Source organism: Cavia porcellus, unplaced genomic scaffold (genome assembly GCF_034190915.1).
Source record: "Cavia porcellus strain 051 isolate PalLab524CR breed Dunkin Hartley unplaced genomic scaffold, mCavPor4.1 scaffold_28, whole genome shotgun sequence".
In the NCBI taxonomy this organism is placed as follows: Eukaryota; Metazoa; Chordata; class Mammalia; order Rodentia; family Caviidae; genus Cavia; species Cavia porcellus.
Window position 1 is genome coordinate 45011893 of NW_026947511.1, and position 12643 is coordinate 45024535.

General features: G+C 39.2%; 1 protein-coding gene across 2 annotated transcripts in view; it reads left to right on the forward strand.

The window, feature by feature from the left end:
• Stk38 (serine/threonine kinase 38) overlaps positions 1-12643 on the forward strand; it is a 39533-nt gene that overhangs the window by 20258 nt on the left and 6632 nt on the right. For both annotated transcript variants that reach the window (XM_013156654.2, XM_003473891.4), the window contains exons 6-9: positions 2757-2880; positions 5272-5426; positions 8878-8980; positions 10075-10136. In XM_013156654.2, coding sequence (XP_013012108.1) covers positions 2757-2880; positions 5272-5426; positions 8878-8980; positions 10075-10136 — 444 coding nt within the window. The remainder of the gene's footprint in view (positions 1-2756; positions 2881-5271; positions 5427-8877; positions 8981-10074; positions 10137-12643) is intronic.

Genomic DNA, 12643 nt, shown 5'->3' on the forward strand with positions numbered 1-12643 from the left:
ATTGCATGAGTAAATTTTATTTTTACAAGGTATATTTCCTATAGTTTTAACAAAGACTCAAAACTGATAGCAAATAATCAGCAGTTGGAAGAAAACTGTAAAGTGATATACATATAAGATTTTTAGAATTATTAATTCTACCTAGCATGTGCCTCTTGTCCAGCATAACTGTGATCCTAACACATTAGCATGTAAAAATCTTTTCTCAAAGATTATACCTTCTTCAAAATCAATTTCTAGAGCTGCCCGTGGTGGCATACTCCTGTAATCCCAGCACTCAGGAGGCTGAGGCAGTAACTTTGTTGCAAGTTCGAGACCAGCTTGGGCTACAAAGTGAGCTCAAGGCCAGCCTGAACAGATAGCGAGACCCTGTCTTAAAAAGACCAAAAAAAAAAAAAAATCAATTTCTAAAATTTTCCAAATGAAAATAAAGGACATAAGCCAGTTGGGACACACGCCTGTAATCCCAGCGCTCAGAAGGTTGAACCAGGAGGATCACTGTGAGTTTGAGCCAGTTTGCTACAAAGTGAGTTCCAGGCCAGCTTAAACTGCAGAGCAGAACAGCATCCTGTCTTAAAAAGAAAAAGGGAAAGGAAAGAAGAGAAAAGGAAATGTCTATTCCAATTAGCATTTTAAATTCTGCATTAACTTATGCATTAAATGGCACATTAATGCAAGTGTTTAGCTTACCTAAGCTAATGGATTCAGCTCCCTGGGTTTCATCTCTTGTGGCTAAAGAGTGCTCACAGGCTCCACCTGGGCCAGACTTCTTAAAGGAGCACCAGCAGATTTGTGTCAGGTTAAAGATATAGGCCAGTGCAAATCCTTTCTTTTTCAGTAGAGCTGACAAAGTTTAGGTTCAGAGCATTTTTTTTTTTCACAGTGATAAGTTTCTTATCTAGAGGAAAAATCATTTTTTTTGGTTTACTTTTATTGAACTTAATAGGAATTAAAGCTACTCAATGAGCATTGAGGTGGTTATTCTGCCCCACAAGGTGGAAATTTCTGCCACCTAGAAAATCTGTAAAAGGTAAAGCACACCTATTAAGCTAGTGTTAGATGTTTCTTTTCTAGTACAAAAGGCAAACTTTCCATTGTGATGCCAAGTGCACTGTTATACTGGGAAGAAAGGCTGATTTTATCTCTGCTGTCTCAGTACTCCAGATAGCAGCAAGCACCCTGCCCTGTTACACACTTACGGAATGGGGGAAAGAGACTCTTTGGTGTGAGTAGCCCTTCCGCCTCTTCCCATTCTTACTCTGTATTCAGCTGACTCCACTTGTACATTTTGAGGTTTCTAGCTGCTATTTCATCCCCAGGAGAGCAGGCCGAGGTGTGCTTGCAGCGACCATAGCTTTCTCCATGACAGGAAATGTTACTGTCACCATTCTGTCCTCCAGGATGAGTGATAAATGGTACTAGTAGTGCTTCTCCTTATCTCTGGTAAGACCCTTAGTGGCAGCCAGGAGGAGCAAGCATGTGAAGGTTGCCTTCTACAGTCTTAGTGTCTGGTAGGGCAGGGACATAACTCTGGGGCATAACTGCATTCATTTCCCAAAAAATTGTATTGAAGTCAAGTAAAGAGAGATGTTTGATTATTTTAGCTTCTTGTGGTTTTCATGCCACTGTTCTGCATCACCTCTATTGTATATTTGCCTTATCTTGCATGATAAATACCAATGTAAAAATGTTTTCTGCATACTGAAACTATTTCAAAATTTCCCAAAGAATAATTTTAGTAGAGAGAGAAAACTCAAATATGTAAACTCAGTGTCTCCAAATGCCCAAGAGTTAGCATGTAACAGTGAGGCCAGATTGATGTAAGACAGGGAGACAGTGGGGCTGGGGTCCAAATGGAAGAGTTCCCATGGCAGGCATTTCAGTAAAGTAGTGCTCAGCAAAACAACCGTGGGCCTACTTTGTCCCCAGAGGTACCCACGCTTGTGAGCCTCAGAACACTTACGACTGACAGTGTATGTGAACGCCAAACCTCTACTAAAGGCGTGGGCCAGGTTTTAATAAATTTAGACTAGATTCAACACCTTTGGCTCTTGTGACACTTAAAAAAAGAAGAGAGGGTGAGAGAGCAGTGTTTTGATTACTGTTGCATATTTAAAGTAAATAAGGTAAATTTGATATAAGCATTATTTCAGCAAAATAATTCTGTTAGCTCTCCCTAACCTCTTGCAACTTGGTTTCCTTAGCTAGACATTTCAGTAAAACTAGAAAACTGGGAAGAAATGTCATTATTTTGAATCTGTAACTTTACTTTTAGGTATTCTGTGTGTCAGTTCAGTAAGCACTGATGAGTACACTATATGTCTAGCAGAGAACCGAACACTGTGGCACCCTAGCATTCTAGAATGGTCACTGTCGTTTTAGATAGCATTGCAGACCTGAGCTAGGACTTCCTTAAAAGAGCCTCACTTTGAGGACTTGTTTTTATTGTGAGAAGTTGCTAGAACAAAATATTTGCAAAAGAGTGGTGATTTTAACTTAAGAAGAGGTTTAATTTTTAGCATTGTTACCATTTACATTAAAGCCATTCATTTTGCAGTTTTTATAGCCTTTTCATCTCTCAGTTTTCATCACCAATGACATTTAAGTCAAATGTCAATTTTGAGTTTTAGCAGGTGTGCCTGAGCGGGTCTTTTGGACCATCACAGTACTCAAAACAGTATTTAAATTGTTTAAGCAGATAAGCAATCTGATAAAGCAGAGCAAGGCTGTCATTAATCAAATGCATATACCTCCAGGTTGGCCACATTCGTGCGGAGCGTGACATTCTAGTGGAGGCAGACAGTTTGTGGGTTGTGAAAATGTTCTATAGTTTTCAGGATAAGCTAAACCTCTACCTAATCATGGAGTTCCTGCCTGGAGGTAATTACTTAATGATGAAAGGTCATTTTTCCTTTTTGTTCTGTGGTTTCTCTCTCTCCTCAACAATTAACCCTTTCTACTTTTAATTGTGCTTACAAAGTTGCTTTCCGTATCTCTTTTAGGTCTGTAAAGGAGGTTGGTAATCTGTCTTGTGCTGGGGGTGTCTTTTTCCAATCTTAGAACCTTTTCATTCACTCTCAGAATTTCAAAAGGATATTTCTTTCTTTTTTCTTTAAAATGTGTAAGCATAAACTAGGAGCTCTGCTTGCTTTCCTGCCAAGGAGAATCATACACAGGTTATCCAAGGGACAAATTTGAAGCTATAACATTTTTTGCTTTTAAGTTTTTAGATTTCTTATTCTAACTAAGGAAATGAATTTCTTATTACTTCTGTTAGAAGCCAGAATCAGTTTTTTTATTTCTAAGATTTCAAGATTTCCATGCTTCTGCATTTGTATCTCCTAAAACAGCTCCATAGTAAACCAGAACAGATCACACTCTGCTCTGGGGAACTCAGTCTGTTTCCTAGTGAGTGAGCAGATAAACTGAGCAAACTCAGGAGGAAAAACACAAAGGACAACTTTTTCCTTTTTAGTTTTAGCAAAGCAAATACAATTGTGGGATAATATATTGATCTTGTAGCAACCCTCAGTTTAGATCAAAGGTTACCAAGAATTTTTTGTCATTAATCGATCAAGGTTAGAAGTGAGTCTGTCTAGTAAAATGAAGAGAAACTCTGGCATGTTCAGTTAGTCCCTAAGTAGGAAGAAGAGCTAGTTTGGGTTTCTCCTGCACCATTTTCCATAGCCTTTCTTGTATGCCCTGGACCCTGCCCTTTGTGCTCGGTGGAGTTGGCCTGCAGAGCCACAGACTGTCTGGTGAGAGCTCTCCAGTGGTCTGGGCAACCTTCACATAGGTGAGGCCCTGGGTGCACTCCTGAGCCACGCGTGGAGGCCATGCAGCCACCCCAGTGTGGGCCTACGGGCACTGCCCCACATCTCTGGGGCATCTTTGGCTCAGATGCTGCTGGTTGTAAGCAGGAGGCCTGTTTTTCAAATCTTAGTCCAGAAAGAGCAGCTAATAAATGGTTTCATTTTTGCCTAAGGTAAATACCGACTTTTCTTCAGGAATACAAAAACTAAAATTATGAATGAAATTAAATTCAGAAAGTAGCAGTGATGCTCTATTAAATTAAAGGTTTCTCTCTTCCCTGTCTTGTATCATAAATAGCCTTATATGAGTTTAAACTGAAATCTTTTTTCTTTCTTAAAATTTTAAGTAACTTATCCATATTTGCTTCTAATTGTTGAGTTTTAGGATTTGAATCTTTGCTGCTTAATGTTTTTGATATTAAGCACAAATAATTAAGCTTTGACTTTGCAGAAAACTAAAGAAGTTACCATTTAACTGCTAAAAATTGACACTGTTTTATAAGACATATAAAAGATAGTGGCATATACCTAAATATCTATAGTAAAACATTGTGGAAAGCCCACTGATCTTGAGTGGTATACTGTGTGCACTTTTGAAAAGCAGTTATTATACATTGCAGTGTGTAACATTTTCTCCTGTGGACTAATTGCTTCTGTCTTTGTTTTTTTTTTTTTTTTTTGCGTGTGTGTGTCTATTTCAGACACGATTTCCCTATGCAGTTCAGGCTATCCTGGAACTCACTGTGTAGCCCAGGCTGGTCTTGAATTTGCAGCAATCCTCCTGTTTCTGCCTCTTGAATGCTGGGATTACAGTCATGCATTACCATATCTGCTGCCCTGTGGACTAATTCTTGGCTACTTGTGTCCCACCTCTTCATTGTTTTGGCTTCTAGTTTTTTGTGAATAGAAACAAATTGAAAAGCTCATTTTCAACCTTCCCAGCTATTGACATTTTTATGTGGCATGACAGTTTCTCTCTGTAACAGTGACCTATGTAACATAACCTATGTTTCACAACATTTACTTCTCATGTAGAGAAGTTTGCTGATGCTTGTGCAAAATGAAAAGTAAAGCAGTTTTTTCCCCAAATTAAGCAAATTTACTTTTTTGTAAAAATAAGTATGGGAGAAATTACCTTTTTTTTCTCAAAAGTCAAATGGAAAGCCCAGCAAGTGGTCAGTGGCCAAGCTTAGGTGTGAAAATGCTTATTTTGCTCTTGGTAGCTGTGATTCTTACCCTTTAAGGATTAGAAACTACTTGCTATTTGCCTTCTATTGGCAATGTTGGTAAATTTTTGAACACAGCAGAGTTCTGTTTAGCTGCCAAGTGTTGGCAGATAGGGGAGAAACACCTGGAAACCAGTACTTAATCATGTCTTGTTTGTGTGTTATGTGTGTGTGCACGGGTATGTGTGTGTATCTGTGGTGTATGGTGGTGGCTTTGTATCCTTTGCTTTCAGGGGACATGATGACCCTGTTGATGAAAAAAGACACTCTGACGGAAGAAGAGACTCAGTTTTACATAGCAGAGACAGTGTTAGCCATAGACTCTATTCACCAGCTCGGATTCATCCACAGAGACATCAAACCAGACAACCTTCTGCTGGACAGCAAGGTATCTTAGGAATAGTATGCTAACCTCAGCTTGGGGGAGCTGCTTTATGCCTGGTAGGTTTTCTTTCTTTTTTTTTAAACAGGCATGTTTATTGTTACTTCCTCTCTCTGAAAGGCTCGTGGTTGTTTAATAGGACATTCGTGAACCTACTCAAGAGCAAAATTGACTTAAAGGTTATTTTGTAATAAGGCCAAAGAGAGTAATCCTCTCATAGTATATAACTAACCATACTGCTAATATACCACCTTTCCGTCACCTTTATGTTGCGCTAAAGAGGAACTTAGGCAAGAACCAGGAACTCAGGCAGCAGCAGAAACAAAAACCTCCCACAAAGTCCAAGTTGCTGATCACATGCCCTCTGCACAACCTCTGAAATGACCTGTTTATCTTTATTTTTTTTCATTCATTTATTTTGTCTTTTTTTTTTTTTCTTGTCTTTTTCCTTTTTATCAGTACCGGGGATCGAACTCACGACTGCCTGCTTGCAAGGCAGGCGCTTATGCCGCTGAGCTAAACTTCCAGCCCCCTATTTTGTCTTTTTTGAGACAGGGTCTCACTATGCCGTTCAAACTGACCCTCAGCTCATTTTGGAGTCCAAGTTGGTCTCAAACTTGCTATGATCCTCTTGCCTCAGCCTCCCAAGTGCTAGGTATATAGGTATACACCACCATGCCCAGCTACAGGTATCTTTAGATATAAAAAATAAGCTTTTTTTTAAAAGTCAGTGTAAGTCAGAACAGAACTCTTGTGCCACTAAATTTGTTATTATTATTTTTGTGCCAGGATTCAAACCTAACTAAATTTTGAATAACTGTGAGAAATCTGTTTATATCTGAACCTTGCTATTGTTAACTAGAGAACATACTGATCTAGAGAAACTCGAAAATCCCTTTAGTGCGAAAGAACCTTTAGTCTGTTTTAAATATTAGTGCTATATAAGATCTATCCTATGCCATTAAGTTCACATATTATTTTTCCTTTCTTTTTTTTTTGGTACTAGGAATTGAACTCACGACTACACACTTGCCAAGCAGGTGCTTATGCTGCTGAGCTTAAATCCCTGGCAAGTTCACATGTATTTTTTTTTTAATTTAAAGAGAAAAAAGAAAGGAAAAAAAAAGGAGTAAAAGGGTACAAGTAATACAGAATTTCAAGAAAAAAAATATACAGTAAGAAATCACTAGTTAATAGATTACATATTGTCATCTTAGAAACAGTTGTCCAAATTACAAAATTAAAGCATACAAAGTGGACATTCATACAGTGAGGTTGCAGACAGTTCTGTTCAATGATCCAACAAAAACTTAGTAATATGGTTTTCTATCCTACACACTTAAATATACATGCAGTTATATCCTGTAGACCACTTTCTTTTTCTCTTTTTTACAATAACAATTACACTTTTTAGGTTTTATTACTCTCACAGTTCTTACTACTTTTTTTTGAAGAGAATAAAACCAAATGGAGTTCACATGTATTTTTAATAAGCATTGGCCTGCCTTGTGTGGTTTTGGGTTCAGACACCCAGGTGTCTTAGTACTGGCTTAGCTGTAGTCTATGTGTAGGTCCATGAAACACACTGAAGGCCACGACTTTGAGATCCCGGCCTAGCTGGAGAGGTGTGAGGGTCCTTCTAGGTGCAGGTCTGCCTTCCACTTGTACTAAAATGCTCTCACATGCACGTCCATTTATGTGTTGGATTCATAGGTTGTGGTGTACAAATGCAGAAGTGTTGAGTTTCTGCTGTGTACTCAGAAGAGCTATAAAATTCTCTGGAAGTCTAGGCTTGAATAACATTTGCTCTGGGCACTGATTTTAAGACATCTCCTTTCCTCAGCAAAACATGTAATTCTGAGAACTATAAATTAAAAGTCTGTTCCCTGGCTTGTAGGACAAGTTACTTGCAAGTCAGAAAAAAGATTCTGAGTGGGCTCAGAGCTGTCCTTGTATAGCAGTTTACCTGCTGTGTCTCTCTCACACACACACATCCGATAGGATTTCCTTAAAAAACAAAACGTGAAACCTGATCCATCTGAGCAGGTATCCTTTGGCCTTGTGCTCTGGCAAGTTCGTGTGTTCAGCCCTAAGAGCACCCATTGGACAGGGTACTGCAGAAAGACCAGCCCGAGGTCATTCAGGCTCAAACCTTGGCCTCTGCAGTTCCGACTGACCTTCAGCAGGTGCCTCCCGAGCGTCAGGACTTCCTCTGCTGCTCTTGTTTCACCTCTTCCATGCACTTAAACTCCCACCACCCCAAGACACACACTTCTTTTCTGTCGCTAGTTGTGTGCCAGCCGTTGTGTTAGGAGCCATGCATGCGCTGATCCTCATTTATGCCAGAAGGGTGTCATTATCCCCATTTTCCAGGAGGTTAGGAGGGAGGCTGAAGCAGTGACTGAAGTATTATTCCCTTTGTCTTTTAAGCAGTTTACTTTTTAGAATTTGTCCTAGTGAAATTCAAGAGGAGAAAAAGCTATATGAACAAGATTTGTTCATTACTCATAATTTTAACAACCATTTATTCAGGGCATCCTGTGTATCCCGCACAGTTTGAATTGGGGGTACAGACCCCCTCTTTCAAGGGTAGTTACAATCCATGTTAGATAAAAGTAAAGAATTGAAAATAGTTAAGAATCCAGTATGCCCCCCCCCCAAAGAAAGTAATAAGCACTAAGGAGTAATAAAATCCAAGATGTGTAAATTTTGTTGTAAAAAAGAGAGGGAAAAAAAAAAAAAGAAAAGGAGCTCTAACGGATATAACAGCAAGTGTGTTTGGGGGTGTTAAATAGCTGACTTTATCAATGTTTTTGGAACATTGAACACAGCTGTTTGCAGTCTCCCTGTTTGAATGTCCACCTTGTGTTCTTTGATACTGTGATTTGAGGAACTATTTTCAAGAAAATAGTGTGTAATCTACTAGCAGGTAATTTCTTACTGTTATGGTTTTTTGTTTTGTTTTGTTTTGTTTTGTTTTGTAGTTCTGTATTGCGTGTACCCTTACGCCGCTTTGGTTTGTTTTGTGTTTTTCTCTTTTTCCTCTTAAATAAAAAAAAAAAAAAAAGAATCCAGTATGGTTAAATAAATAATAATGTGCTAAAAGTCAAAGGACTATTATAGACATTAAAAATGGTAATTTTGTAAAAACATAAAATAGTTGGATTATATTCATTAAAGTAGAAAAATTATCTCTAGGTTCTATGGAGTGTTCAGCTGTGTTAAGAAATCTATTATTTGAACAAAACCAAAGGTAACATGCAAAAATGAAAATCACTAATATGGTAGCACTTAGGGTGCTCTTTCAAAAGTTTATTATTACACATTTTCCTCTGTAATAAAAGGAGAAAACCCAGTATCCTTAGGCTGTAGAGATGTAATGGACAGGGGAAGGGGCAGAAGATAGTGCTCTGTTCCATATGCAAGCGTGTTCATCGTTTTTCCTTCCTTTCCTCAGGGCCATGTGAAACTTTCTGACTTTGGCCTTTGCACAGGACTGAAGAAAGCACACAGGACAGAGTTCTATCGGAATCTGAACCACAGCCTGCCCAGTGATTTCAGTAAGTGTTAGCCTTTTGTTCCAAGGGAGTGAGGAGAGCTATTTTTTGGCAGTCAATTTACTCAGGACGGAGGGGGTGCCCACAGCATGGGTTTTTAAAGAGGAGATGATGTATACTGTCTGGTGAGGCCAGTGTGTTAAGGCTGACGTTAAACGTGCTTTCCTAAGAGCGCTCCCAGAAGGGTGCTGTGGATGAACATGGGGCGGGCAAGCAAGAGTTGTAGAAGAAAAGTTCTGCAAACTGTCCAGTCTAGATTTATCCTAGACTGGCAGGCCTAGAGACCAGGCACCAGGCTGCTGCCAAAACCCCTTTATCACAGGGTACCAACGCTGCAATTAAACCTTGGTTAGAAAAAACAACTCTCACATTAACATCTTTTGTTTTAAAAGGAAAACATCGCAACAGTAGTGCCATAAGTTTGCCACCACTGTCCTAGGTGATTCTTTGTTTCAGTCCAGAGAAATTCACCTTTATGAGGTTACCTTTTCTTCACTACCAAATCATTGAAGATTATGTAATAAAAGCACAATTCATTCTGGGAAAGTTTATGTCAAATAATGTGGCCCACATTGGAAGGTCCTTGTGTATGTAGCAATTGTTACTCTTAGAATTTTGATGATAATTTTGAGAAATTGTGAATATTTTAGGTCTACTTTAGGACCCTTGCTTTTATTGAGACCAAATTCCCTGCAAATCCAAAAGTGTTCTCTTGCCATTTCATCCACATGGAGTATTGTTTGCAGCCCTCACTGTATAGTGCTTGCTAATATTTGAGTTTCTGATTTGGACGTGCTGAGATACTGGGAAATATGCCATTGGAATTTTTAGTATGTGGGGATAAGAGCAGGCCTTAGATGCCTGGGTCACTGATCATCACTAGGATCCAATATCCAACTCTAACAAATTAAAGGAGGAGAGGTTCATTTTGGGTCACAATTGTTAGAAGTTTCAGGCCATAGTCAGCCAACTGAGGTTTTGGGGACATCTAGATAGGAACTATAATGTAGGGTTTCATGGGACTTAAACTAGCACTCTCCACAGCAGTAAATAGCCCCATCCGAATTTTGATTAGAACTTGTTTTATCTATTTTTAGCTTTCCAAAACATGAATTCCAAAAGGAAAGCAGAAACCTGGAAAAGAAACAGACGTCAGCTAGTAAGTAGTATCTGTGGCTTCTGTAATGCTATAAACCAAGTACGAATAAGTTTGGAAATAAGCCGTAAATTTGCATGTAGTACATATTTGCAGCATATCCCTTGCTTGAAAAGTTCTCTTAATAGAGCCCCATCGTGTTGGTAGCACCAAAAGGAGAGCAGGTAACAGTAGGTTGTTCTCTGACACTTGCAGTGAGTGGCCTTGTTCTGGGCTTCCAGTTGGTAATACTCAGTACCTTTCCCTCCGGGTCTACCTTTCTTGACAAAGGAATTATATTTTGATCCATTTAGGCAAGATTCTTCAATTCATCTGCTTCCTTTTTTTAGTTTGTAGTTCAAAAAGAGTACTTAGCAATCAAAATTATACAGAAATATAAAGGAAAAGTAAAATCTTTACACATACAAAATTATGCTCAAGGCATAAAAATAAGTAGCTTTATTGCATTTACCTTGATAGTACATTGGATTTTTTTTTCTTTGTCTTTTTGAGGCTAGGTTTCCCTATGCAGTTCAGTAATTCGCTTTGTAGCCCAGGCTGGTGTTGATCTCACAGCAGTCTGTATGCCTCCGCCTCCTAGGATTGTAGGCATGTAACACCATGCTCAGCTGTTAGAAGTTATTTAAATAATATAAATTCACTAGTAGGAGATGTTGCTATGTAGGCAAAATTTATGTTTAACTATATAACTGATTAATAGGTTCATATATGAAGTAAAACACATGTCTGCATGTACAATGGTACTTTGCAGGTTGCCAGATATGGTGAGTTTTAGCCAGGCTACTTAGTAAAGCGTGAATTAGACTTCTCTATAGAACCTTTAATAACTCATGTTCTGGGTCACTCGAAAGTAAATGCTAGTCGTCTGTGAAAATGGAAGCCTGTGGGATTAAGAAAGAATCAAATCAGGCATGGATGTACCTGTAAAACCGCTGTACTTAGGAGCCTGAGGCAGGAGGATCATGAGTTTGAGGTCAGCCCGAACCACATAGTGAAACCGGTTTTTTAATTTTTTTTATTTTTTTTTTGTCCTTTTTGAAATGGGGTTTCACAGTGCAGTTCGGGCTGGCCTTGAACTCACTTTGTAGCCCACCCTGGCCTTAAACTTGCAGCAGTCCTCCCTCCTCAGCCGCCCGAGTGCTCGGATCATAGGTCTGCAACAGCACACTCAGCACGTTTATTGTGTCTTTCCATGGCTACGAACCAGGATCACTTCAGGAATCTCAGAGCGCACTGATACTGACTGCCACTCACAGAGACTGATGCAGTTGGTCTATGGTGTTTGAGTATCTGAAGTTTGAAAGACTAGGTGATTGCACGATGCAGTAAATGGTTCTGTCACTGAGAAAAACTCCTAAATGATGGCTCCTGCCTGTTCGGGAAACTGGTATGAAACCCCAGCATATTTTGGAGCTACCATATAGTAAAGAACCTTGAAAGGTGGTGCTGCTTATTGAACCCAGAGTCTTGTACCTGCTAGCAAATGCTCTGCCACTGAGCTATACCCACAGTCTTTTTCTCCTTTTTGAGAATGAGTCAAAATGTAATTTTTGGCTACTATGTTAACATTTCAGGGGTAACTAAGTTTAAGCACCTTGAAACCATCCTTAGACTCTGAGTCACACTTTGTGCTTTTTGATGTGCACCAGAGGACCCAACTCAACCTCACTAGCAACCTTTAATGTTCTACAAGGAAGGAGATCACACAACTGCCGGATCTGCAGTTAGATGTCATTTTAATAGCTTTCTGGGGAAAAAAAAAAAAAAAGCTTTCTGAAAATTGAGTACATTTAAGGCCCTGATGCAGTAATTAAAGTTCTTGCCTTTTCTAGTCATAGTAGAAATGAGAAAGTGTAAATTAGGGTCACTTTCATGCTACCTCCCTTCATAACTTGAAGAAATAAAGCCACCTTAGTTTTCCAAATGTCCCTTCCTTTGGCTTTTGGAAATAATCAGTGTGGCGGGCATCAAGGTGGATGCCATTTAATCATTAGTGTACATGTATGCTCTAGGTATGTAATTAGCTCCCCAAAGGTGCTGCTTTTCAGTCCTTTGGGAGTCACTGGAAAAAAGCAGACACCTTGGTTTTGCTCGTTGGCTGCCTGGATTCTACTGTAATGTTTTAAATTGTGATGTGGTCATGGGTAGTCTTAGACCCTGGTATTTAATTAAGTAAAAGGTATGTGTCAGCTTGAAATTATTAAACCACAGAGGCAAGAGGTGGTATATAAGATCTTTGTCAGTTTCTGTTTAATTTATTTTCTTAGGAGCAGATTGAAAGAAAGTTTCTGAGAGAGAGAGAGAGAGAGAGAGAGAGAGAGAGAGAGAGAGAGAGAGAGGAGAGAGGTCCCGAGAGGGTTGCCTGTCAGTTTATTCTTTAGGGTAGAATTTATGGACATAGATTAATAGAAAAGAAGTCACTTTATTTCCTGCACAACCCTTAAAAGGAACCCTAAGGTTTAGCACATATGATGTGACTGACGTGACTGCTTTCAGCTGGCAGAGCTCTT